The sequence below is a fragment of the Marmota monax genome, unplaced genomic scaffold, assembly GCF_021218885.2.
Source record: "Marmota monax isolate L192 unplaced genomic scaffold, Marmota_monax_Labrador192_F-V1.1 WCK01_AAM20220418_F8-fsc00009, whole genome shotgun sequence".
NCBI lineage: Eukaryota > Metazoa > Chordata > Mammalia > Rodentia > Sciuridae > Marmota > Marmota monax.
Window position 1 is genome coordinate 24214075 of NW_026694710.1, and position 26894 is coordinate 24240968.

At 51.1% G+C, this 26894-nt stretch overlaps 1 protein-coding gene across 5 annotated transcripts in view; it reads left to right on the forward strand.

Annotated features, from left to right (window-relative positions):
- The window catches only part of Stk32b (serine/threonine kinase 32B), a 271083-nt gene that overhangs the window by 216518 nt on the left and 27671 nt on the right, over nucleotides 1-26894 (forward strand). For all 5 annotated transcript variants that reach the window (XM_046423486.2, XM_046423488.2, XM_046423485.2 and 2 more), the window contains one exon: nucleotides 7353-7442. In XM_046423486.2, the coding sequence (XP_046279442.1) occupies nucleotides 7353-7442 (90 nt within the window). The remainder of the gene's footprint in view (nucleotides 1-7352; nucleotides 7443-26894) is intronic.

Here is a 26894-nt window from a genome sequence, read left to right on the forward strand (position 1 = left end):
CCACAGGCCACATCTGGAGCAGCAAGCCACCAGGTCAGCGGCTCACCCACCTGGCTCACCTGTGGGACTTTGTAGACATCCAGGGCCAGCCCTGTCCTCGGGAGCCTGGGCCTCTGTCAAGGTCAGCAGTCTGGCCGTGACACTTGGTGAGGTCTGAGAACCACAGGTCAAGAGCACGGCCCAAGACGCCCAGCAGACAGACAAGCGGCCACACTGGGGACCAGCGGCAGCTTTGCCGCCAACCATCACTGTAGCCTCAACTCAAAATCCCTGGCGTGGCTGCAGGGGCTTAGCACTCCAGGCCTCTCGCAGCATGGGCTGGAGTGGGGAGCAGCTGAACTTCCCCAAGAGGGATGGAGAGGGGAGCCAGAGCCAGAAGGGAAGCTCGCACATTGTGCCCTATGATGTCACCGAGGGCCCCGATTCAACATTCATTGATGACAACAAGGGGACATGATCCTCATCTCCTTCCACACTCGGGAAGGTGGCTCCTTCGTCATGCAGACCTGCCACAGCCCAGGTGCTGAGCTGGGGACCAAAGGATGACCAGCTCTGGCCACAGACCTTGAGTCCTGGGGCAGCAGTCCTGTCCCTGCTGCCATCACCAACGAGCATTCAAGAGCACGCCAAGCCAACCTGCAGAACGGTGCTGAGCAGTGGGACTTACTACAGTTCCAGGTGTCCTAGTGTGACCAGGACTGGGGGCGGGGGCAGAAACCCAAACTGCCAACGTGACCCTGCAGGGCCAGGGCTGGGCTAGGGAAGCAGAAGGCAGAGGCCACGGAGGGGCCAGGGAGGGCTTCCGGGAGGAGGGCACGCCCACCTTCGACCAGGGCCATGAAGGGGGTCCAGGGAGCATCTTGGGGGCCAGCACTTCAGAAGGACCCGCTCTTCGCATGGACTGGGAGGACACAGTGGAGATCAGGAGCCCGGCCTGGCTCTTCCGCACCTGGTGACAGCAGCCGTGTCACAGAGCAGCTGGACACCCTCCTCCCTTGTCAAAACATTTCCTGGGCTCTCCCCTGCATGCCAGGAGGCGAGACTCCAGGAATTCCAAAATTTGGGCAGGTGTTGTTCACGGCGCTCAGAGGCAGGGACGGGGCAGCCGAGAAGGAGGTGGGGCCCCAGGCAAGCAAGGGGCAGAGGTGTGCGGCTCAGTCTGGGCAGCCAACAGTGGACGCCATCACTCTAGAAGGGGCTTGGGGAGTCTGGGGACAAAGCCCAGGGATGGTTTAGAACTGCTCAAGGTGCCCTTGGGAGGGCTGGAGGCTGTGGACAGGAGGTTTCTGCTTGACGGTGGTGAAGGGGAGGGTCTTGGGGTCCTAAAGACCTGGTGCATGAGACTGAGGCCACCAATTAACAGCCCCTGTACTTTCTAGAGCGGCCATAATAAAGTCCCACAAACAGAGAGACTTAGGCCACAGAAGTGCTGTCTCACAGGCCTAGGGCCCGGGAGTCCACAAAGTGAGGACAGGGCCATGCTCCAGGTCCCTCTCCTGGTGGCTTCTGGGCAGGCAGCGACCGGTCCAGTCCTCACACAATGTCCCCGGTGTGCATGTCTGAGTCCTGATTCCCTATCAGGACGTGGGTCAGGTGGGAGCCCAGTGTTCCAGCACAGCCTCATCATGACTGATGACACCTGAAGGACATGGTTTCCAAACAAGGTCACATGCTGAGGTCCTGGGGGCTCAGATCTCAGTACATGGAGAGAGGCGCAAAGCTCAAGCCGCGACACCCCATCTTCTCCACGTGGGATTTTGACAAATAAGAAAACAAGAACGTGGCACACAGAGGCCAAGACGTCCCCTTCTTTGCTGAGGAAGGCCGGATCTGTGTGAGAGCCAGAAGGGGCTCCCCGCCCGCCCCTCAGGACCTGGGGAGGAGTCTGTGCTCCCCCAAGAGGAACCCCGGTGGAGCCAAGTGAGAGAATTGGGTTACTCCTGAACTCCTGAGCGGGGAGGGCCATGGTCTAAACTCCCTGGAGTTCATCGTAGAACCCGGGGACCCGGGGTCATGGTTTAGGAAGAGCCAACAGAGACGTGGTCAGCCGTGAGACCTGACCAGCGCAGAAATCCGGCAACGTTACCCGGAGAGCCACGGAGTGGAGAAGAGGTTATGGAAACCAACTGCACTCTCCCAAAGCCTTGGGGCCGGGGTTTCCAGCGGCCCTCAGCTCCACTGGATGGAAAGGCAGAGCTTCACGGAGTCCCAGGGCATCCAGGGGAGGGGCTGGAACAGTGCAGGGCGGGAGTGCCCCTCCCAAACCTCAGCCCCGGGCTCAGCAACCCTTCACTCACTGTGGTTTGAGCTCCCTGTGTCCCCGGGGCGGCCTGGAGCAGGCAGAGTGCTTCCTGGGCCTCCTGTATCAGGCAAAACATGTTCCAAAATCCATCTCCCGGCGCCCGGCGGCCAGTGAAGCTTGGCCAGGCTCCTGCCGGGAGCTTGTTTCTCCCTCCTCTTGCCGCTGTCCCACAGTGTGAGCTGTGGTGGTCGTGCAGGGAGAGGGAGCGCAGCCCTGTGGTGTGACGCTGGCCGAAGTCCCTCAGCCAGGGATCCATCTGCGCACCACGGAGCGTGGTGATTCTTTACAGCCAGCAGGAGGAGCCTGTCCTCCGCTGGAGCAGCTGGGCCAGCAGCCCCGGTCCTCCTCTTCCTTGGCTCAGCAGCACCTCTCTGACCTCTGGCTCTGGCCTAATGTGGATCCCATAGGCCAGCAGAGACGGCGACAGACCAAGTTGGGTGAAACTCCTGGGAAGGAGAAGCCGCCTGTGGACTGCCTTCCGCCCGTCACACCTGCTCCGCCTCGGCCGTGGGCCCCTCTCTACACCCACGCCCAGGAACGTCCAGGCAGGTGTGGCACCCACCAAAGTGACTCCAGAGGACAAGACTAAAAGGTGTCACAGCAACTAAACAAGACCCGCCCTGCAGAGCCGACTGTCCCCAGGCATCTCCTCCTGCAGTGACCCTTTAAGCCCCAGGCAAGAGCGGCTCCAGGCTGCAGTGGCCTTCAGTCGGTGGCAAGTGGCCACACCTGGGAGAGCTCCGGGTGCTTTGTCCTGTAGGGAAGGCCCCGGAACCAGCCTGCGCATAAGGGCATAAGCCACTGTCACCTGGGAAACATTGTGGTGGTTTTGCACATCAGCGATTCTAGCCCCACTGTGGGGGTTGTGGGACTTTGGTCCCCATCCTCCTTCTTCAGTTCCATGACCTGTGGCCACAGGTGCTCAGCATCTGCAGGCCCGGCCCCTCCCCAACTCAGGCAGTAGGTGCCCCCAGAGGACAGTGGGAGGAATGACACAGAGCCTTCCGAGTCAGCCCCGTGGTGTCCTGTTCTTGGCAGCCAGCGTTCCAGCTCCCTCTGGCACCAACCTGACCCTGGCCTGGCGGTTACAAAAACCCTGGGCAGGGCGGTTGAGTCTTGCTGTCTGAGGTCAGGCTAAAAACGTGCCATTGCCACAGCAGTGAAGGTGGAGAGACAAAGTGCACTGGCGTGTGGCAGTGTGGTCCGTCTCCAGGAGGAGGAAGGCACGGGTTTGCCTCCTGGCCTCTTGTGCCCACTCTGTTATTTGGGGGTTAGTCGGTCAATCAACAAACACTCAGAGAGTCTCTTCTGCAGACTAGGCCAGAGCTGACTGACACAGAATAGTGGACACTAGGATGGGTGACAACTGAGGGGAGCAAGATCATCTAGAGGAGGGGCCTAACCTGGTCTGCAGTGGGCTGAATGTGTCCCCTAGTTCATACGGCAAGACCCCAACCCCCAAGGTGAGGGTTGGGGTACACGGTTTGGATGAAGTCACAGGTGACACCCGTTGTGGGATTGCTGTCCTGATCCGATGACAAAGGGACCAGCACTCTCGCCACCGTGGGAGCACAGAGCAAGGAGAGGCCACCTGTAAACCAGCAGGGCGTGCATCTTGGTTTGTTCCTGCTGCTGTGACCAAAGATCGGGGACTGGGCCGTCCATAAATAATAGACGTGTGTGACCCTTCTGGAGGCTGGAAAGTCCAAGATCAAGGTGACGGAGGGTTCAGCATCTGTAGTTGGGTGTCTGGTGAGGGCTGCTCTGCCTCTGAGAGGGTGCCTGCTGCTGTCACCCTGGGGATGGAATCCCGACACGTGATTTAGGAAGACACCATTTAAACTCCAGCAGCTGTGCTTGTGGCTTACGCCCTGTCTGGGGCACTCCATCACCGTCACCCAAACTGACTATGACACAGAAACCCCAGCCCCTGTGGGTTTCTGCGAGGCTCCTGGTAGCGGAAGCAGGAGATAAAGGGCGGCTCACAGGGCAGGTCTGGAGAATGATCAGGAGTCTGCCAGGCAGCGGGCGGGCGAAGCCCAGCACGTCCACGTGGTGCCCAAGGCTGGGCGGTGAGCTGCTTCCCATGCACTCGGCCGAGCACAGCCCAGAGCGGGGCTGCTGTCTTCATTACTGATTGCTGATCCCCTCATTAGAACCACGCTAACGGGCCTGGCGACGCCCCCGTCTCCTTCCTCTGAATCGTGGATATTTTCCATTTATGAGAAGCAGATAACCTGAAGCCTGGTTCTCACCTGCACATTTTGCAGTCGAATTTCCATTCTCCCAAGAAGGCGCTCGTAGGAAAGCTTTTCAACACTGATTTTCACCTCCTACATCTTCACGACCATCAGAGGACGCACCAGGGAGTGACGGCCCATCGATTAGCACGTCTGGGGAAGCAGAAATGGAATCCTGCTGTCTGTCACACAGGGTGTCACCGCTCTGCGCAGACTCCGGGGTGTGTGCCAGCGGGTCTGCCTCAGCTGCAGCAGGGCCCCCTGACTGAGGGCCCGGAGGACACAGGTGAGGGCCCTGGACTGGGCTCTGTGGAGTGAGGGTCCTGGAAACCCCGCAGGATCCCACGCCGTCAGCTGCAGGAACTTGGGCAGGTGGCTCCCTCTGGATCCTCAGGTCGCGTCCACCTCCTTGAGTCCTGAGGGCCAACATGAGGTCTGATCCTGTGCCACCTGTGGCCCTAAAGAACAGCAGCTTCGACTGGAGAGGGTTTGCATGTCTTCTCTCCCTAGTGAGCCACTGGGTTCCCTGCGCTTGTCCTTGTCCCCGTCCTGGGGTCTACTCAGGATACAGAGCAGAGCAGAGCCCCTGTGTGGACTGAAAGCCCCAGTCCTCACCACAGCCCAGAGCCCCGTCCTGTGCAGTCCACACCCCACCCCTTCCAGCTCCTTTTGCACTCCCTCTGCCCTCTCTGGCTCCTTGCTGGCCCCGAAGCCCAGTGGAGTGGCATGGCCTGGCCTCAGGCAGGGTTTGATCAGGCTTCGAGGCCACTGCCCTGCTCACTTGAAGCTCCGCCTTCTCCGTGAGTAGGCTTCAGACTGGTGGCAGCAAGAGGTGGTGGAACCTGTCAAGTGGAGCCTGGGAGGGTTTAGGTCCTTAGGCCACTGTTCTCAGGATTTGTGCTGATCTCATGGAGTGAGTCAGTCCTCACAAGAACAAGTTATAAAAATGAGCCTGGCCCCTGCATCCCTCTCTGGCCTCCTGTGGCACTAGGCACTCTTCCCCTTTTGCATGGGCTCCAGCCCTAATATCATCCATATGTCATGATGCAGCCAAGAGGACCCTCACCAGAGGCTGAAGAAATGAGACCACACACAGGTGGACTTTCAGCCTCCTTTCTATGAGCTAAAAGAACCTCTTTTTAAAAATAAGTTATCACATTTCAGGTATTTTGTTATAGCAACAGAGAGCAGATACAAAGGGTAAGGGATTGTAGGTCTCGTAGATAGACCTGTGCAGATGAATGTGGAAAGATATCCATGGTACATGGCTAAATGCAAAAGTAGCTTTTAGAATGACCCATGGAGCATGAACTCATTATTGAAAGAGCTGACCAAAGGCCCAATGTCTGTGCCTAAGCCAACAGAAAACTAATGGAGAAGCTAGCCCAATCAGTGTGATTGCCTGGTGGGGAGAGTCACTGGGGAGGGATCAGAGTGGACTGAAAATCATGTTCTGTTTCTTTGACTTATTATAATGAGCTAGTATTACGTTCATAATGCAAATACTAACCTTTTGAAGGAAAGGGGGAAGTGAAAGAAAACCAAATAAAAACCCTATGTGAAGTTTCCAAAATCACATCACAGTGGTGGTGGGTGTCACCAGGCATGGAGCTGCTCAGGCATGGGGCGCAGCAGTGACCAACACTCCCACCTCCACACACCCCACAGCACAAGCAGGAACATGAACTTGCCAGCCTTCGTGGTGAGGGGCAGGAGGGTGCAGGACAGAGGGCCCTGGCGGGGGAGTGGTTTTGAGCCTCCCTTGGCTGGATCACGACGCTGAGAGCAAGCACCCGTCCCTGCCGAGGCCTGGCTGGTTGCTTCCACTCTGTCCACAGGTGTTGAGCAGTTGGAGATCATCACGGAATAAGCGGCTCACCACTGTGTCTCCCTGGGGCACTGGCCAGGGAGCCACCCAGCCGCTGGGGCACACTCCTGGGCTCGCGGTTTGGCCTGAGCTGTGGAGCTGGCACAGGAGACCTCTGGTGCTCTGTGTCCCCTGTGGCTGCTCACATGGGCACTCCCCTCCCGCAGGCAGTCCCCGGGGACCCTCTGCACACCCCAGGGCACCTGCTCCAGGAGGAGTGTGTCCATCTCTTGGAGGCGTCCTCCAGGCCCCCCAGGTCCATTTGGTGCATGCCACCCCTCCCAGCTGCGCGTTGAGATCCCACGCCCCCCACTGGGGCCTCAGGCCTGGTGAAGGGCCGAGCAGCCATCCTCCCACCATGTGACAGTGGGCCGCCTTTAGATCTAGGACTCGGGGCTCTGGGAGCCGCCTTTCTTTCGCGCGTTGAACTTCCTCCCTACTTCTCCTCCCCCCACCTTCACCCCATGTCCCCTGTCCCCGTTCTTCTTTCCTGTCTCGTCCTTGCCATGGCCTCAGACTGGACGGGAAGCGATCCTATCCCTGCCCCCTCCATGCTAAGTCCAGTTGGGCTGTGCTAAGGACCCCACTGACCCCAGTGAACAAGCCCCTCCCACCTTCACAGCCACAGCCAATCCACGGACCCCGGGCCACAGCCCTGCCACACTCTGGGCTGATTACCAGGAGTCTTCATTCTCGAGGTCAGCCTCTCTCAACTTTCAATCCATTGTTCCTTTTTCCTGCCCTCAATCTAGGTATCCATAAGTAACATGTATGTTGTACAGAGGAATCCAAATTCTGAGACCTGCACACAGAATGGCAGTGTTGAAGGGTCAGATAAAACATGTCTCTAAGCAGAAGTCCTGACATTTTCCACAAACCTCCCAAGGACGCAGGTGGGCAGCCGGGTTTTTCTTGCTAACTGGGGTGATCTGTGCTCCTGCAGGGCATGTTCACATCACGGACTTCAACATAGCGACGGTGGTGAGAGGAGCAGAGAAGGCCTCGTCCATGGCTGGCACCAAGCCCTACATGGGTGAGTGCTCCCAACCTAAGCCTTTCCTGCCTCTCCTCCTTGGCGGCTGCCCCACGCCCTCCTCACCCCACGCCAGACCCCAGCTTCCCAGTGTGTGCCCCGCTCTCCAGCCCTGGGCCTTTCCCCAGCTGTCCCCTCTGCAAGACCCACACCCCTGGGTTTGCTGGAGTTTCTACTCAGCCAGAAGCCTCGGCTCTGGCCTGCCCAGGTAGGAGCAAAACCATATGTCTCCTTTTTCACTGGAGTCCAGGAGCATTGCAGAATACCGCCTGTGCTATGTTCTGGGTCTGCATGCCTCGGTACACAGTGCTCCTTCAGTGTGTGATTTCCAGCGGGTTTTCCCTGGGGACTTGTCACGGAAAGGTTGTTTTCAGTAGGTGCCTGGTCTCTGGCTGTAGTGCCCCTTGCCAGGGTGCCTTTTATCTGAACGCTGGTTCTTCTTTGCCAGTCTTCAATATTTGTGACTTTCTCTCAAACCTTTTTACCTCTTCCTCTGTTTCTTTTACAATGACCTCATTGTGACGGTTCCCTTAAGGCATTATCTGTGTGTCTCTCTGTGTGCTTTCTACGATGTTTTTCCTTCTGAAATGATTTTCCCTTTGTGTCTCTTGTTTCCTGAGTTCTCTTGACTGATTTCTGAGGCATTTTTTTTTTCTGATTTGTATTGTACTCTCATGTCTTGCTTAATTTTGTGTCATGTCTTTGGTGGTTGTTGATTCTGAATCCTATATTAGCTACCAATTCCTGCACAACAAACCACATTAAAACTTAGAGGCTTGGACAAACAACAGGGTGTCATTTCTGCCATTCTGTTGGTTGGTGGGTGCTCTGTTTGCATGTTGGCTGAGCTCAATCTGCCACGTGCGCTCGGCCCCAGCGGAGGGTCAGTTCCACTGGGGGTCAGTTCAGGTGGAGGGGCCTCTCTCTATGTGGTCTCCCATTCTTAGGGGCTGGGGTGGGCCTCCTGTCACAGCGGCAGTAGTTTCAACATGAGGCACATAATCCCCACATGCTGAGCAGCATGGCTGTGTCACATTTTCTGAACTTCAGTCGGTCAAAGCAAGTCACCTGTGCAGCTGTGTGGAAGGGACCGCACGGGGCCAGGGTGCTTGACGGCCCGGTTCTTGTGTGACCGTTGGTGGAACCACACACCGCCTGACTCAGCTCTGGTGAAGCGGCAGGGATGGCACTTCTCCTCTGATTTATTGGCCCTTCTTTCTGGGTACTCGCCTTGTGAGTGTGTTCTTCTGTTCTTCGTTTTCCTTCCACTTACAATAACTTTGTGTGGGATCTGATACTTTCCTGTTGCTCATTCCTAAGTGAAGCGCGATCTTGTGGACTTTAGAAGATGACGTGGCTCAGGAGAACTCTGCTGGCTGAATGGGCCGTGAGGAGGCCGACCTGAGGCACGGCTTCCCTGGTCCGCAGGGCCCGCTGCTCTGATGCCGGTCCCCCCCGGCTCTCTCCCACAGGGACCCTTGGCTCCCCCAGCTCCACTGAGGCCCCAGGGAACCCTGCTGGCCGGCTGCTGCTCCGTGGCGTCTCTGTTTCCTGTTGACAGACATCACTCGTCACTGCAGTGTTTTGTATTTGGGGACAACCTGGTTTTGAAGCAGATACATCAAGGGGTTTTGATATAGCTGTTTGCTTTGCGTTTAGTGCAGATCTGGAGATTCCAAATCTGTGCTGCCATCTCAGAAGCTAAGCTGTTTTCATTCATCTTATTAAATAAATAGATGACATTGTAAAAACATGGCAAAGCCACAGGCGGCTTGTCACAGTGTTAACTGTCGGGAACGGAGCCGATCGCTTCCTTTGATGTTCACAAACGCCAGGCTGGCACGGTTATTTATTCCCATTTAGGAGGTGAGCAGACGGGGGAGGGGTGCGGGGGGTGCTCAGAGAGGTTGGGTGACTGGCCCCGGTGGACGTCATTGGTGGACTCCCACACTCAGCAGCGCGGCTGCAGCCTGGCCTTCGGGACGTGGCTCCTCCAGCAGAAGGGCCTGACAACGTGCGCGTTCACTAGCGGCTCCTGTGAAGACCCCGGCCGTGGGTGGAGGCTTGCCCACTCCAGCAAAGCTTCCCTTCTCGACGACCTTTCTGAAATCCCTTTCCAGAAGGATCCAGAGCCTATTCAACCAAGGAGGTCACTGCCTTCAGATTCAAGAGAAATCCGATGGGCAGGACCCGGGAGCTGACGGGGCAGCAGGGGGGAGGCAAGGTTCTGGGTTGGCCAGCTGGGGTCGCAGTAGCACCTCCTGTGGAGGGGGTCACAGCAGCAGCAGGCTGGAGGTGTGGTGGGAGTGAGGGCGTTGCAGGTGAGGTGGCTGTGGGACCTCGTATTGGTAGTCGATGTCCTCCAGGAGTGAGGAGGGCTGGAGGTGTGGTGGTGCGGTTTCCAGGCCCAGATCAGCAAACCTCAGGAAGGGGCTAGATCCCAGGCGGGGAAGCAGGAGAGCAGAGCACCAACCTGAGGCCTCGGGAACCCTGCCGGAAAGGTCAGGTAGAGTCAGAGAGGGACCCCCATGGGAGGGCTGAAGAGAGAGGGGAGATGGCGGTAGGAACCCCCACTTGGAGCCTCCCCTGTAATCCTGTAAATTAGTTCTGTTTCTAGGCTGTTTCCAAAAAGCAAAATGATCCCAAGGAATGTAGCCCCTGGACCACTGGGGACATTCAAGGCAGTTTGCTACCAGCTCCCACCAGTCGGCCTGCTTTGGACTCCATGCTTAGCAGATTTCCCGAGCCCGCCCCTGGAGAGCTGTATGGCCTTCCTCCACCTCAAACCCTGGCCTCCCACTGAAGGAAAGCAGAGGAGAGTGGACCCGCTGGATACGCCCACAGGGGCCCCAGCTGCAAAGGGAATAAGAAACCCACTTGTATGGTGGCCCTACTTTGTACCTGTTGCTACATTTCATCCTTGGAAGGTCCCTGAGAGCTTTCTCCATCCCTCTCATTTGGTATATAAGGAGCCTGAGGTCCAGAGCGGCCAATTGGCCCTGCTGGTGTCACACAGGTGTAAGTGAAGGGGCCAGAGTCTGAAGCCGCATCTATTTGGATGTAAAGTCTTTGCTTTTGCCGAGATAAAAGGTTTGTCACCTTTATGACACTGAGCTCCGATATTGTAGAGCTGTAGTGTCAGACACAAAATAAATATATTGTCCCAGCTATGCATGAGACTCGGGGCTGCTAGTGTCCTAATTAGAGGAGCCTCAGGCCTGAATTAATGAATGAATGCACAGGAGAGACCTTCGTGGGCTTTGGAGCACGCCTGCTTTTCCAAATGGCTGCATTTTCAGAGGCACAAGGCGAACAGCACCAGGCAGCGGTGTCTGGCGGGAGACAGGGAAGTGAAGAGCTCTCAATAAACAAAGCCTGCGGTTCCCAGCGCTGCCGACTCCTAGTGCCAAGTGGCGGCGGGCTTGTTGATCTCGCTCACTTGAGCTCCTCGGTTCAAAGGCCCAATAACGAGTTCCCAGAATGTTCCAAACACGGATTCAGGGAAGAGGCTGATGAGTTAGCTCCCAAAAGGCTGCTCACAGAGGATGGTCCCAGAAGAAACATTTGCATAGAACTGAATTTTCATTAATTAAAAGAGCACATGGGATTCGAAAGTGAAGGGGGGAAAAGTCTCTCTGCAGTATCTCAGATTGGAAGTCAGAAATGTTCCAGCCGCCACTCGGGGCTCCAGGGCATGCGGGGCCAGCCGCAGGCACTGGGGCTACAGAGGGGAACAATGGCGCCTGGTCCTCAGATCCCAGCGCTCCTGGGGCGCAAGCCTGTGAGTCACTGCTGGGACAGGCACAACCAGACTCTGAGTAGGCCCTTACAGTGACCGTGACAGGCGTTAGGGCCAGGCTTGCCAGGGGTGGGCCCAAGGGAGGTGAGGGCTTCAGCTCAGAGCAACTGGATGCCTTCCACTAGGGGCCGGTGCTGGACTTGCCGAATCTCATTACCCAACAGAGGCGCACGAAGTGCCCGGCACAGTGCATGCCCAGCGCCGGCGTCCAGGGCACAAGACCTCGGTGTCCTCATCTGGGAAGTGGGGTTCGCGGTGGGTGCAGTGTGTCCCACTGGGGTGTGTGGAGGGGACGTGATGGCAGCAGTGCAGGAGGCACACGGCACAATGCCTGACAGATGGCAGGTGTTGGAGCCTGGCAGCTGATAACCTTGTCCTTCCGGCTACTTAGGTGGTTGCTTACTGAGCATGTGCTGAGCACCAGCCCAGGGCCATGCCCACATTCCCTGCAGGACGAGCTCCCAGATATCCTCACCCTCACCAATGGGCGTGACCAGTGGGCGTAGCCCAGGGAGGGTGGGTGCACAGGGGAAGATGGGGCTCACCACACCTCGGCTTCTCTCCCCAAGGCAGCCATAGTGAGCCCACAAGGGTGCCACAATAGGGTCACTCCTGCAACACTCCTACTGTCTGCAGACTGACGGTGGAGCTGAGGACAGTGGGGGAGCTGCTCTGTGCCAGAGGCAGCAGCAGCTGGTGCTCAGCCCCAGCAGGGAGGCCCCGTGCCCACCGTCCTTCCTGAGAGTCGGCCATGCAGGCCTCACTCCTTCCTTCCTCACGCAGTGTCCCCACCCTCACTGGTCTGGCCATGGTGGGGACAGGCACAGGCTGCTACGTTTGTAGACTGAGGTGCTCATTTTTGAGGGGTAGTTGTTAGGCAGTGCGCTCCCTCTCTCAGGCTCTCGCTCAGGTGAACTGAACTCCTCCGCAACCAAGATACTCGAAAGTTCCTCCCCTCCCAGGATCCCCGACCCCAGGCCTCAGCAACCAGGGGCCGGTGTTCAACCCATGGCTCCGCCTGTCCCAGAAGGCCGTGGGCTTGGCATCTCGTGGGCATGGCCTCTTCCGTGACTTTCTTGCAGAAGGCGTGGGGGGGGGGTCTGCTCCTGCTGTGTGTACCCACAGCTGGCTCCTCTCTGTGGGGAGTCGGTCAGCGCTGGTGGATGGCGCATGCACATGTGTCCGCTCCTCAGGTGAAGGGCGTTTGAGTTGTGACCAGTTTTGCATAGCTGTGGATAAAGCCACGATGAACATCCACATGAGGGTTTTTTAGACCGTAGCGTCCCCTTCTCTAGAGTGAACCCCTCCCCTGGGATTGCTGGCTCCCGAGGTAAGTGTAGGCTTGACTTTCCGAGAAGTCGGTTTCCCTGAGCGGCTGCCAGTTCCCCTCCCACAGCCACAGGTGGGAGACGCCGCTGCCCTGCATCCTGGACAGTGCGGGGCCTCCTCCTGCCCTCTTATTGGCCATTCTAACAGGCAGGGCGTGTTTTTAATTTGCAGTTCTCTCTCGACTAACAGGGCTGAGCCTCTTTCCATTTGCCTATTTGCCATCCTTATGGTTGGTGTGATGTGCTTGTTCAGACCATTTGCCCAGTAATTTACCGGATTTCTGTTGTTCTCATTAGGTGTTAAGAGCTCTCTACATATTCTGCATATAGTTCCTTTGTCAGAGAGGTATTTTGCAATATTTCCTCCTAGTCAGTGGCTTGACTTTCTATTGTCTTCAATAATCTTTTAAAAAGCAGAAGTGCTACATGTCTGTGAGTTCCAGCTTCAACTTTCCATTTATTGATCTTGCATTTTCGGTCACAACTGAACTCTTTTCCTTACACAAGGTCACAAAGTTTTTTCTTTTGCTTTCTTGTGGGAGTTTTACACATTGGGGTCTCACATTTAGAGCCAGAGCCTACGTAACTCAACCTGTGGACGAGGTTTGAGGTGTGGACCGAGCTTCTGGGATTTCCTATGGCCGACCAGTAGTTCCTGCACCGCTGTTGAAAGCACCCTCCTTCTCCATCCAGGCGCCTCTGCGGCTTCGTCAAACTCAGTTGACCAAACATGTGCAGGTCTCCCCCTGGATTCTGCTTTGCTCCTGCCAAACGTCCACCCTTGGGCTGATAATTTCCCTGAAGCTTTGTAATGATGCTTGACATTAGGGACAAACCATCAACCCTTCCAAAGCTTTCTTGACTCTACTATGTCCTTCGCCCTCCTGTGTGAATTTTAGAACCAGGCTGTTGATTTCTACAAGAGAATAATCCTGCTGGGTTTTTGTTAGGATTACAGTGACTCTGTGTGACATTCTAGAAAGAAGTGCATCATAGAGAGACGAATCTTCCACCTGTCAACACAGAATACCTTTCCATGAGTTAAGTCCTCTTGACTTCTTTTGTGCGTGTGTTTTATTTTCAGCATCAGATTTGACACATATTTTGCTAGACTTATACCTAAGTATTTAATGGATTTTCAAGTACCGCTGTTTAAAATCATGGGTTCCCAATCATTAATTTCAAAGTTAAAGTTATATCATTTTTGCGTATGAACCTTGTATCTTACCACTTTACTAAACTTGTTTATCAGTTCTAGCAGTTTGTAAAAATAGATTCTTTGGGATTACTCCTAGACAACCATGTTTGCAACCACAGTTTCATTTCCTCTTTGCAGGGCGGGTGCTCTCCTTCCTCATGCAGCCCCCCTGCTTGCTCTGGCTAAGACTTCCACAAGCTCTTGGCCTGCGCGGGTGGGAACCATCTGGGGCTCCTCCAGTCAGCTGCTGTTGGCCGTGAGGTATTTGTGCCTGTTCTCTATCAGGTTGAGAAATCCCGTCTATTTTCAGTTTGTAGTTTTCATCATAAATGCATTTTGAATTTTGTCAAAGAGCTTCTCTGAATCTGTTGAGATAATCAAACATCTATAGTCTGTTGAAACACACTGGCTGATTTTGAAATGCTGAAGCTGCCTCCACATTCCTGGAATAAATCCATCTGTCCTGATGTCTGGTTCCTTTTACACAGTGCCGGGATCCGCTTGCTCATGTCTAGCTCACAATATTTACATCTGGTTCCTAAGGAATCTTGTCCTTTTATTTTTTCATAAAAACTTTGTGTGGTTGGGGCATCAGAGTATCGCAGGCATTGTAGCATGAGGTGGGGGTCTTCCTTTCTATTTTCTGAAACAAGGACTTGCGTAGGGTAGTGTTCTATCTGCATGGATTTGGTAGATTTTGTAGAACAGTACAGTGAAGATGTTTGGATCTGGCGTTTTCTTTGCAGGAAGGCCTTTAAGGATGAATTCAATTTCCTGAAATAAGTTAATTGAGATTTAATAGTTTATGTCTTGCAAAGAATTTGCTTTTTTTTTTTTAAATCAGGGATTGAACCCAGTTCTTAACCCTGAGCCACATCCCCAGACCTTTTTATATTTTTATTTTGAGACAGGGTTTCGCTAAGTTGCTTAGGGCCTCAGTAAGTTGCTGAGGCTGGTTTTGAACTTGCAACCCTCCTGCCTCAGCCTCTCCAGCTGCTGGGATTACAGGTGTGTGCCACTGGGATGAATGAATTTGCCTATTTCATTTAACTTTTTAAATAACCTTTCATATGGTCACTCTAGAGAAGGGGACACTTAGAACCAGAGCCTATGTAACACCCATTTTTATCCTTTCAATGAATAAAGATTCAGCAACGATGTCCCTTTGCCATCCTCAAGTTGGTAACTGCGCTTTCTCTTTGATTTTCCTTGTCATTCTTGTTAGAGGTTTATCAAGTGTGTTGGTCTTCTTAAAGAAGTGGTTTTATCTTTATTGTTTTCCTCTATTTATTGTTTTTTTTCCTCTTATCTTTATTGCTTTCTAGCTTCTACTTACTTTGGCATTAATTTGTTCTCCATACTCTAATTTCTTAAAATAGAAGTTTAGATAATTGACTGAGACTTCTCTTCTTTTCCAACGTAAGCATTTAGTGCTACAGACTTGAGGTCCAGCTTTAGCAGTCTCCCACAGATGTTGATGTTTTACGTGTCCATTTTCATTCAGTTACAAACATTTCAGACAATATTTGGGCTTTCCCATGTGCCCTTCTGCCATTGACGTCTGGTGTAATCTGCAATGATCAGGGGAAAGATGGGACGTGATTTCTCTTCCTTTCTTCTCACTTGTCTTGCGGATGTCATTTGTCTTACAGCACGCCATGGCCTGTCTCGGTGAGTAGTCTGTACACTTGCACAGAATGCCTACGTTCCTGTGGGTCACACGTTCTTTAAACGTGGGATTGAGGCACTTTACGGTGTAGCTCAGGTCTTCTATCTATCCATGCTGCATTCTGCCTACTTCTTATATCAGTTACCAAGTTAACAGGGTAGAAACTCCCAACTCCAACTGTGGGTTTGTCTATTTTCCTTCCACTACGGTCTCATGTATTCTGTTGCTCTGTGTAAGGGGACTCCATACTTAGGACAGTTACATTCCGTGGCAGATTGCCGCATGGGTCATTATGTAATATCTTTTTCATTTCTTGTTCTAAAGTCCACTTTGCCTGACACAGTTGTCCCTCACTGTCTGTGAAGGACTGGTTCACTCTGAGTGGACACCCCCCACTCAGAGTACCAAAATTCACAAATGCTCAAGGCCCTTTTATGTTACAGTGTAGTACTATATAAACACTCATCTTCCTGTGGACTTGAAATCCTGTCTAGATTATTGTATATAATAAATACAATATAAAGACTATTAAAAAATGTTATGCTGTATTTATCTAGGAAATTATTACAAGAAATAAAGCTGACAATGTTCAGTACAGACTTTTATTTTCCCTGAATGTTTTTACTCTGTGGTTAGTTGAATCTGGATTTGAAACCTGCAGATGCAGAGGGACAACTATATTAATGTGCCATTTCAGCCTTCTCCTGATTAGTGTTTGCATGATGTATTCAGTAGTGTTCTGGTAAGTGCTTAACAAATGTCCTCAGGTGAGAAAGAAAAAAGTACTCATTTGTAGATTTTGCTGTTTATCATGATGTAAGGACTCTGACCATGGCAGACTTCGGGGTACAAGCATGACATTGTCAAAAACAGATGATAAAAGTCTTCTCTCATGGGTCAGGATAAGCCTCCTCCTGCACACTCCCATCAATTCCTCTTTCTGCCCCTTGTTTAACCTGTCTCTGTGCCTTTACACTTAAAGTGTACTTCATATAGATGGCATTTTTTATCTACTCTAATAATCTCTGCCTTGCCATTGATATTTAGGCCATTTATATTTAATGTAATTATTGATATGGCTGAATTTAAGTATATCATCTTTCTCATTCTTCTACTCACTGTATTTTATCTCTGTTCCTTTTTTCTACCTTATTTTAAATTACTTGATGATTATTTATGATTCCATTCTAACTTATCTATTAGCTTATTATTTATACCTCTTTTTAAAATCAACAATTCAGAGTTTGATGTAGATTTACAATGTGCATTATCGATTAACTGGAATCTATGCTTGAATATGAATAATGTAAGAATCTCTAAAAAAACATACTCTCAAATCCTTGCATACATCTTTTGTGCTATTTACTATAAATTCAAAATTCACTGATTTTATTTTTGCTTCAGATATTCAATTATATTTTATAGTGGTTAAAAATTTTTAAATTTAATTTTATGCTTACCTTTTTTGCTTATTTCTGGTATTCTTTTTCTGTTTGTGTAGCTTCACTTTTTCTTTTGGTAGCACCTCATATTCACTCTACCTAAAGGACTTCCTATAAACATTTTTACAATGCAAGTCTACTGGGAATGAATTCATTTGTTTTTTAAAATTTTTTTTTCTTGGGAAACTATCGATTTCCATTTTAACTGGATACATGTTTTAAGTGAACAGCTTTTTTCTCCTCCAGGTCTTCTTTATGTCACTCCATTGCCTCTGACTTACAATGTTTCTGATAATGAATCTGTTGTGATTCTTACCTCTGTTCCTCTGTAGGTTATATGGCTTTTTTTCTTGAGCTGTGTCCAAGATTTTTTTTTAATCTTTGGTTTTAGATCTGATGTATTTGGATGTATCAGGTTTTGTTTTTATTTTCAATGTTTTTCTTTGTTGATGTTCTCTCAACTTCTTGAATATGTACTTTGATGATTTGTCGTTTTTGCAAATTTTTTGGTCATTATCTCTGCAAAAATTTTTTCTGATGCATTCTGTATTTCTCTGTTCTGTTTCTGGGATTCCAATTATACATAAATAGACCTTTGGAACTTCCTCCACAGCCTTTGGATACTCTGTCCCTATCACCACCACCACTACCACCATTTTTTTTCTTTTTAAGAGTTTCATTTTAAGTAACTTCTTTTGACCTCCCTTTGGGTCTGTGGATGAGCCTTTTGGAACCATGTTTTCATGTCTGGCACTCTGTTTTGGTATGTGTTTGTGTTTAGCATTTTTGTGTGATTATTTTTATACTTTCCATCTTTTTGCTGAAATACCTATTGAATCTGCACAGAATGCCTACGTTCCTGTGGTTAATGCAAGCTCTACAGTTCTTCACTAGGGAGAGTGACACATGTTAAATTCTTTGTCTATCAGTCTCCACACCTAGTTCATATCTGAATATGGTTCTATTGAATTCCTTCTCTCTCACAATGGGGTTTTGTTTCTTGCTTTGTCACATGTCCTGTATTTGGGTTAAAATCTGGACATTGTGTAGGACTGTGTCTATTCCTAGGAATGGTACTGACTTCTCTGCTTCTGTGCCTTTGCGTTGGTGTGGGCGGGGGATGAGTCAATCTGGTCAGGAGTTGAGCTTGACACGGGTTTTGTTCTGCTATGGTTCCCCTCAGCGCACCACCTCTAGAATCAGACCAGTGAGTATTTTCCTCAATGGCCCTGTTCCACCTTCAGCTCGAGGTTTGCCTGCAGGCCTCTGCCTCTCCATGCGCCTTGCCCTGGCAGTGGGCTCCTGCATCTTGGTACCTGACACTTGATGATCTCGTTTGGTGGGGGCCGTACATGATCATTGTTGTTTTGGTCCAGGCTCAGTCAGGAAGGTCTGTGTCTATTGGTCTTGGGACTCTTAAAGGTATTTCTCACTGATCTTGTCCCTTTCCCCAAAGGAGGAGAGCACTGTCTTGAGTTCAGAATGATTTTCTTTCTCTTTCCCTTGCAGAGTTTCATGATCTTTGTTCAATCCCCTACCCTCATGGGTATTAGTCTGTGCCTTTTGAAGAATCTGCTGCCTTCCTCCATGAGCCTAAGACATTTTTCCATCAAGATATGGGGAGATGGGTCAAGCAGTCCTTACCTTTCCTAACACAGCAGTTATTCTTTTCCCTAAGTCCTGTGCCATCAAGGTAAGCTTCTGCCGTCTCCTTTCCTGGCCTGGTCTTTTTCCTGACCACACAGTGAGGTCTATAGAGAAGACCTTGTGAGAAGATGCAGATTCCCTTTGTATCTGGAAAAACATTGGTTCAATTCTGTCACTTAGGCCCAAACCCGACCTTGAGCATTTCATCAAGCATTTCAGCTGAAGTCTTCCCACCCTCTGGTCGGCAGCCCTGCCTTCTTCCCACAACACTCCCAAGGCAACACCTCCCTCTCTGCTGGAGGCGTCTGACTTTCTCCAGACTTCAAGCTAGTGGGTTCCAGAAAAGTTAGGGTCATGTGCATTTTCTAGCTTCTTCCCATCACTAAGCTAGGCATGACACTCCAACTTGTACCTTGTAGACCGAACAAAATTGTTTAAAATCTTTGTAAGAATTGTCAGGGAAAAGAGAGATGATGATGGGGTAGATGCACTAGACTGGAGAGGCCCAAAGCAATTTTGCTAAAAAAGTCAACTTTCCAGCTGGGTCCTAAAAGATGAGTCACGATTGTTCAAAAGAGATGGCAAAGCAGTGCATGGAGAAGGAACTGCATTTGCCAAGGCCCTGAAGCAAAAAGAGTGTGTGTGACCCGTAGAACTGAAAGAAAACTAGTTTGACCTGAGCAACGCAAGCGAGGAAGAGGAGCCCTACTCACAGACAGGGCCAGACCACGCAGCACTGAACGCCATGTTGGAGCTTTCGGTCCCTATGGCAAGTGCAGTGGGAAAGTTTTAGAAAGCATTAATTGTCTTGGATAAACAGAGAATCTGGAGTCCTTTAAGAGAGTGGTGCTGTGGGCTGAGCATCCCTAAAACAAAAATAGGAAAGTCAAAATACTCCAAAACTCAAAAGGCTTTCAACATTGGCATGATTCCACAAGCGGAAAAGTTTATACCTGAGCTCATGTGACAAATCACAGTGAAAACACAAGCATGCTAAAAATATTATAAAGAATTACCTTCCAGCTATATGCATAAGGTATATATGCAACTTAAAAGGATTTCATGTTTGGACATGGGTCCATCCCCAAGACAGCTCTTTAGGTATGTGAAAATACTCTAAAATCTGAAAAGATCAGAAATTCAAAATATTTATGGTCCCAATCATTTTGGTTCAGGGCTACTCAACCTGTATGTAAGTGAATTTTTCTATCAGCATGAGATGGTATTTAGAAGCTCATCCCCAGTGTTGCGTATTAACTGTGTAACCTGCACTGATCAATCCTCTGTTTCCAGCTAGACTATCACTCTCCATGGAAACCGATTTTTCCATCTACTAGTTGATTCTGACCCAGTACCATGAAGCGGTTTTCTGGTGTTGGTTCATGTTTTATTTCTGCAGTGTGTCCCTATTTACTCATTAGCCAACTAAACTTCCCCTCTTCCTCTTCCCCTGCCAATTGTGAAGTCCTAATGGTCAATAGCTGAACAGTTTCTTACACTTTAATGAAACCCTTTTTTCTGTTGCTTTTAATGCTAATAACATACCCAGAAAGAGAAAAATTATCAGACTGATGTGGTGGTTTCATTTTTATCTCAAATTACTATGCAAGCATGTGATACCCAAGTTCATCTGGCTAGCTATGAGCAGAGCAAATTAAATTACCCCAAGGAATCCAGGGAGAGGTAAGCCTGCTGCTCACCTCTATTTTCCACAGATTCTTGGTACATTTTAATGCACAGAATTATGACAGAGCTATTGAATCATTTGGGGACATGTCCAGCTGGTGCCTCTATGGAGCAGGGCCTTCATTTACACATGCATTTTATTGCCTGTTCAGTATTGAAAACTAGCTCACATCTGTCTGGAACATGCTTTGTGCCACCCCTGGAACTGAAGTTGTCACATCTTATGTGTGTATATATATATATATATATAATATATATTGTCATGTGGTGGGGACCGTTGTTATGCCATGTTATTGGAAACTTATTCTGGTGTAAAGTGCTTGCACAATGACGGACAGCCAGTAAAGGCAGCCTCCAGGATCCCAAGCCAGGACTCTGTGACATCAACTTCTTTGCCACTGTGATGCACAGAGCATTTACTTCCAGAACAGGTTGGTGAGAGTCCCTGAGAATCTGGGGCTGACTTAGTCTTGCCTCTTTCCTCAGAGAGCTCAAAGTCCAGGAAAGAGGGTGTGAGTGTCATTTACTAAGACACAGCCAGGGCATGCTGCTGGGCACGCTGCTGGGCATGCTCCTGGGAGGAATGGGCAAGGGCTGGCAGAGTCTGGAGTGTGGATGGCTGTATCTCTGGGCCAGGAGGGGTATGACAAGGGCCTCCATGACTGTTCCCCAGGGGGCATGAATCTGGTCTGGGTCTTGAAGTATAAATAGGAGTTCGTGAGAACCAAGGACAGAGTGAAGATTATCAGGCAAGTAAGTCATAGAAGGTTAAAAAGTGCATCCTGTTCTTCAAAGTCAGCACAATGGATGGAGAAAGGATGGTGGCCGGGTAGGAGGCCGTGGGGTGGTGGGGCCTGTTTTTAGAAAGTTGTCGTGATAAGGATTTTGACCTTTGTTGAACAGTCAGTTGTAAAATGGTTTTAAGCCAGTGCTTTGAGCATGTCAGTAACCAGCAGTCATTCGATGGGAGAGCATTTGGGGCAGGTACTGTGTGCTCAGTGAACAGTACACATGGCTCCATTTTCCCAAAAGGCTAATGTAGCAGATGTTGTTATCCTTCCTACAAACAAGGAAACTGAGATACAAATGACCCAAGGCCGTGGTGCCGGATGCTGGGAGCTGAGTCTCAGTGGTAAAAGCCTGGCACCTCGAGCTCTCTGATCCTGGTCCTGTGGACCTGGAAAGGTCTTTCAGGGGCAGGGGGCGGTGGGCCTCCCAGAGTGGAGGCAGGAGGTGGTAAGGCCAGTGCATGAGGCAGGCAGAGATGAAGAAGAGCAGAGTAGAGGGCAGAGGAGGCTAGGGAGGAAGTTCCTGAAAGGGAAAGTGACAAGGCTGGCGAGGAATCAAGTGCTCAGACACAGAGGCTCGCAAGGGGTCAGCCCGCCTGACCCTTCGGCCTCAGACTGCCACGGAGCAGACCATCGGCTGAGACAGAAGCCAGGAGAGGGGCCGTGAGGGGGAGTGGGCGTGGCAGGTGGATGCTGTGCCCGAGCGACCTGCAGGCGGAGGTGCCAGCTGCACAGTCCGGCTGTCCTGGACCGGGAGGTCAAGCTGGCGACGTGGTCTTGCCGTGAAAGTCTCAGTGGGAAGGGGAGCTGGGGGCCAGCCCTGGCTGGGCCAAACATTTCACTCCTCCAGCTTCTGCCTCCCAGGGCAGAACACTGGGGGGACCAGGGAAAGTCCCTCGATGCCTCCTCCAGGCTGGAACGTGGGTTCTCTGTCCTCAGCCCAGCAGGGAATGACTGCTGCCGAACTAGGTCCTGGAAGCTGTCAGCGCAGGCCAGGGGCAGACGGGCATCTCCCTCTCCACCGCAGCCGCCAGGACCCTCAGCAGCGCTCACGGCCCTGGAGCGGCAGGCTGACAAGGTCACTGTAGGAGGTCATCATGCTGTTGGTGGTTTTGGTCTAGTGAAGAAATGAAGTCCGTGTGGGTAGCATAGGGTGGCAATCCCAGCAAGTGCGTGCACACATTTTTCAGGGGAAGGAAGACAACCTCTTTCATCAGACTGTGTGCCCTCGCCCTCTGGAAGGTCAGTTATGTAGTGCTCTGCTGCCCTGGGAATCCAAAGTCAATTTTTACTTCAAATCTGCTTCCAAAGAATGACTCAGCTGCTGGTGGAGGTGGTGGCAGGAGGCGAAGCTGGTCTTCACTTGCCCTGGGCCATGCCGGGGGCACAGCCAAGGCTCCACGGTGCCCAGCGGTGTGCTAATGGTTCCCAGGAACCCACAGAGCAAGCAGCACACAGCAGAGGGTGGATGAGTCCTCGGGAGGTGGGGTGCTGGCAGCTGGAAGTTTGCTGGGGCCCCTTTGGCTGTGGCTCTCAACATCTCCCCCTCTCTGTTTAAACAACAAGCATGTGGTGGGGGAAGGAAACGGGTGCTGCGGGGAATCCAGAACCAGTTTCCAAACAGTTTCCCTCATCGTGTTAACGTGCATGTTATGGAGAAACCTCTTGTTTTCTCTTTTGGGTCGTATCAAAACCCTGATTTCCTCAAAGGTGAAGTTCCTGGACCTTCATAAATGCACTTGCTTTTGATTCCAACTGAATTGACACATCAATTGTGGAGAGGTGTTGCACTATAAAACATAAGATATATGCAGAATTACGCATGTGTGTGTATACATATTTATTATCTAGAGTTTTATTTTCATCATATACATAAAGATGGGATCATGCTGGGAAATGCAAGGACTTCGCAGGAGACAGAGCGAGGTTCTGACTGTTGTTGTGGTTAGCCCTGGAGAATGGAGGAGACCAGGTTCATTTGGGGCCTGGAGCCTCAGTAGCTGGGTCCCCTTGGACATGGCACTTAATCTCTCCAAGCTTCGAATTCCTGCAATAGACATGATAATAGTACTCACCTCGCAAGTCCCTCCTGAGGATAAAATGAGAAAGAGCAGGTGGAGCTCAGTAGGTCCCTGGCCTCAGCACAGTGTGTCGAGTTAGCTCTCTAGGGAGGACATACCATGCAAAGAATCCTAAAGAGCTCCTGGCACCTGGTAGGTGCTCAGTAAACGGCCACATTAACATGGCAACGCTTGGTGTTGTAACAAAGCTGCTTCTCATTCTCATAGTAACAAGGGAACCACTGTCTGGAGCCTGAGTTTTGAGTTATAAGGACATTCCTGTCCAGCTCTTCCACTCACTATCTCCCTGGGCCTCACTGGGCCTGTTTCTTCATCTGGCCCAGGTTGCTTCAAGGACGGGATGGCTCATTGTATGTAGGTAGAGCTCTTTGTGTCTCCCAAGCTCCACACAAATGCTGTGCACAGGTGGTGATGTTTGCAGTTGCATTTCCAGGAGCTGCTGACAGACTTGCTGGTGGCTGTTCCTTTGATGGGGCATTGGAAGAAATTTCAGCTGGTGTTTTTCCTAGATGACCTGAAGGAATTCCATCCACCCGTAATCTCAGCAGGCCTATGCAGACGTTGAGCCTGGACAGCCTTGCTGGGTGTGGCACAGCCTACTCAGAGGATCTGCTCACTGTGTCATCAGTGTTCTCCTGCCCCAAGAGTCCTTCACAGTGTTGGCCCAGAGCGTAGGGCTCCCTCCTCAGTGGGACACGTGACAGCTGGCTCAGACTCCACGTTGTTGGGAAGGAGGATGAATTCTTGCTGAGCTCCTACAACAGGCTTCTGCACGCGGCTGCTGCTCCTTCAAGATTAGCTTATTTATAAACTGTATGTAAAGAGGTTGGAACGGGGCTTGGCCTGAGGGGAGGGCTGTATAAATGCTTGTTGTTTCTATCACGATTGTTGATCTTTTTAATCAGTCAACAGATTTCCCTGTATGTCCTCATGCCAGGAGAGGCATGGAGGACCAGGGAAAACAGAAGTTCCCTGCCCTCAAGGAGCTTTGAGCCCAGAGAGAAAGCAGACCATTAAGTCAAATGCAGAAAGAGGTGGAGAGAGTGTGGGGGCAAAGAGGAAGGCTCCAGGTGGCCCAGGGATGAGGAGACAATAATAGCACAGTGCGCCATCCTGAGGGTCCACGCCTGTGTGAAGAGCCTTGTCTGCACAGGTCAGTTCTTGGAGAATGTGGCCCTGGAGCTACATCTTTGATGACAGGGCCTGGTGAATTAGGGAAGTGAGAGAGGGAGGGAGAGAGATGAGGTGTTCCGGTAGCAGCCCAGAGCTGAGCGGGGGGAGCCGGCATGGCATGGGCAATCACAGTGGCACAATACAGCTGTCCCCCTGCCATCAAGTGCCCAAGATCAACTGTGATCCAAAAATACTAAAGGAAGAATTCTAGAATAAAGCAGTTTATAAGTTTTAAATTGTTTGTGCTGTTCTGAGTAGTGTGATAAAATATGCTGTCCAGATCAGGCTGTGAATCATGCCTCTGTCCAGTGTATCTATACTATATAGCTTACCCTCCCGTTAGTCACTATGTTATCAGATCAACAGTAACAGTATCACAGTGTAGCTCTTACTTGGTAGCCTAAAGCTACATTGCAATGCCTGCCACTCACTTCATCTCATCAGGTGGCTCATGCATACCACACATGAAGAAGTATAAGCCAGGAACAGTGGTGTGTGCCTGGAATCCCAATGACCGAAGAGGCTGAGGCAGGAAGATTGACAGCTTGAGGCACTCCTGAGTAACTTATCAAGACCATTCTCAAAAGTAAAAAAAAAAAATAAAAAAGGTCAGGGAATGTAGCTCAGTGATAAAGTACCCCAGGTTCAATCCCCTGTATTGAAGAAGAAGAGGAGAGGGGAGGGGAATATGGAGGAGAAGAGGAAATACAGAAGAAGAAGATATTCTCAGAGAGAAGCAGATGGCACTCCCATGACTTTTATGACAGTATATCGTGTTATTAGGAGGGCTCTCTTGTACTCTTATTCACTATTGTTAATCTTTCCTGGAATGAACAGCTGCATCACCTGCAGCATTAATGCAAACTCCCGAACCTGGAGTCACCCCTAGAGGGAGTAAGAGGGTAGCTGGGGCAAGTTGCTCTTCCTCCTGAGCCAAGAGCCAACTCTAACAAGGAGGGGACACAGCCCAGCGGTTTCCAGAGGACCCGTCACCTCTGCCACACAGACCTTTCAAGAGCCTGAGAGCTGCGTTTACTTCTGAGACAGACATGGACAAGCTGGACCAGCTCTGTGGCATAAAGGTGAAAGAGCTAGTGACATGCATTTATTAAGCACCTACTGTGTACTGGCTGAGTAGCAAGCTTGGGAGGGAGGAGTAGAAAGCAGAGAATGTATCAGACACTGATCCCAGAAGCTCAGTCCCCTCCTGGTGGTCCCTGGTGCAGGGGAAGGATTTGTTCTCTGAAGCCCAGAGACACTCATTGCAGCTCTGCTGAGCTTCTAGGTGACCCCGGCAAGTCCCTTGCCTTTAAACAACAGGACTTATTTTCTCACAGTTCTGGAAGCCAGAAGTCTGATACCGAGGCACTAGCAAAGCCATACTCCTCCAGGAGTCCCCAGGGAAGGAGCCCCTACCTCTTCCAGCCCCTGGCAACTCCAGGTGTCCTTGGCTGGTGGCCGTATCACTCTGGACTCTGCACAGAGTTATCTCCTCAGTGTCCCAAACCCCACTCCCCTTGGTCTTTTAATACTTCAATCATTTTGTTTAGAACCCAACCTAAATCCAGGGTCCTTTGTTTTTCCCTAAGATATTTAACTTAATTACATCTGAAAAGACTCTATTCCAGATATAGTCCCATTCACAGGTACCGGGCATTGGGGCTTGGACATATCTTTTCAGGGTGCTGCCTCCAAACACACCCCCTTGTGCCTCAGCTTCCTCATCTGAAGATGGAGCTCATGTGGCCCCCATCTCCCTGGCATCTGGGAGGGTAGGTAGACGTGTGCACTGACCCCCAACACAGCACCTGCCGCCACTCACCCATCTGTGAAAGGCTGCTGTCCGGGACACGGCTTGTGCCCGTCATTCCAGCTCTAAACCTGGACCTGGCCCTCAAGGTTAAGCACTATGACTCTAGGCCACCAAAGCGGTCATTTTGATGGCATAAGAGTTATGACGTAGGTGTAGTTTCTGTTCAATCATCAGCCCCAAGCGCTGCGGGAGGAGGGGGTTTGTCACTTGATTGGTCATGACAGCTGGGAGGATCAGTCACCTGCAGTTTCTACCCTGAATTCCTCAGGACTGTCCTGCTGTCCAGCAGCTGTCCAGATGTGGGGATGCGTAGGCTCCTCCTCTCCCAGAGCCCTCGGGATAGAGGGAAGGGGGACAGGCGTGTGGCTTGTGGTTCAGGGTGTGCTCAAGCTCAGCTTCTGGCTAGGTCCTGGGATCCAGGTGGGACGTGGGCGAACACAGCCTGGACCCAGCACATGCTGAGAAACCAGTAGATATGTTCTCTCAGATGCTTCGGGAACAGGTCAGCTTGTTGAGTTTGGAGTCAGGCTGAACTGGGGGTCACAGGAAGGGACCCACAAAAAGATGCTGAAAATGCAAACCCTCAGGGTCCAGAGGAGGCTGAGGAGGATGGGGTTCAGGACAGACCCACTTTCTGGTCTGGGTGACTGTGCAGGTGGTGGGACGGCTAAGGAAGAGCAGAGCAGCCGCTCAACCCCCATTCATGATGCCTGCTGTTTACAGAGCACCCTGGGCCGGGCATCCTGCTGAGCGGCGGGCTTGTGTTAGCCTAGTTAATCCTCCCGACAGTCAATGAATAAACCACTGCTATTAAGGCACATTTTATAG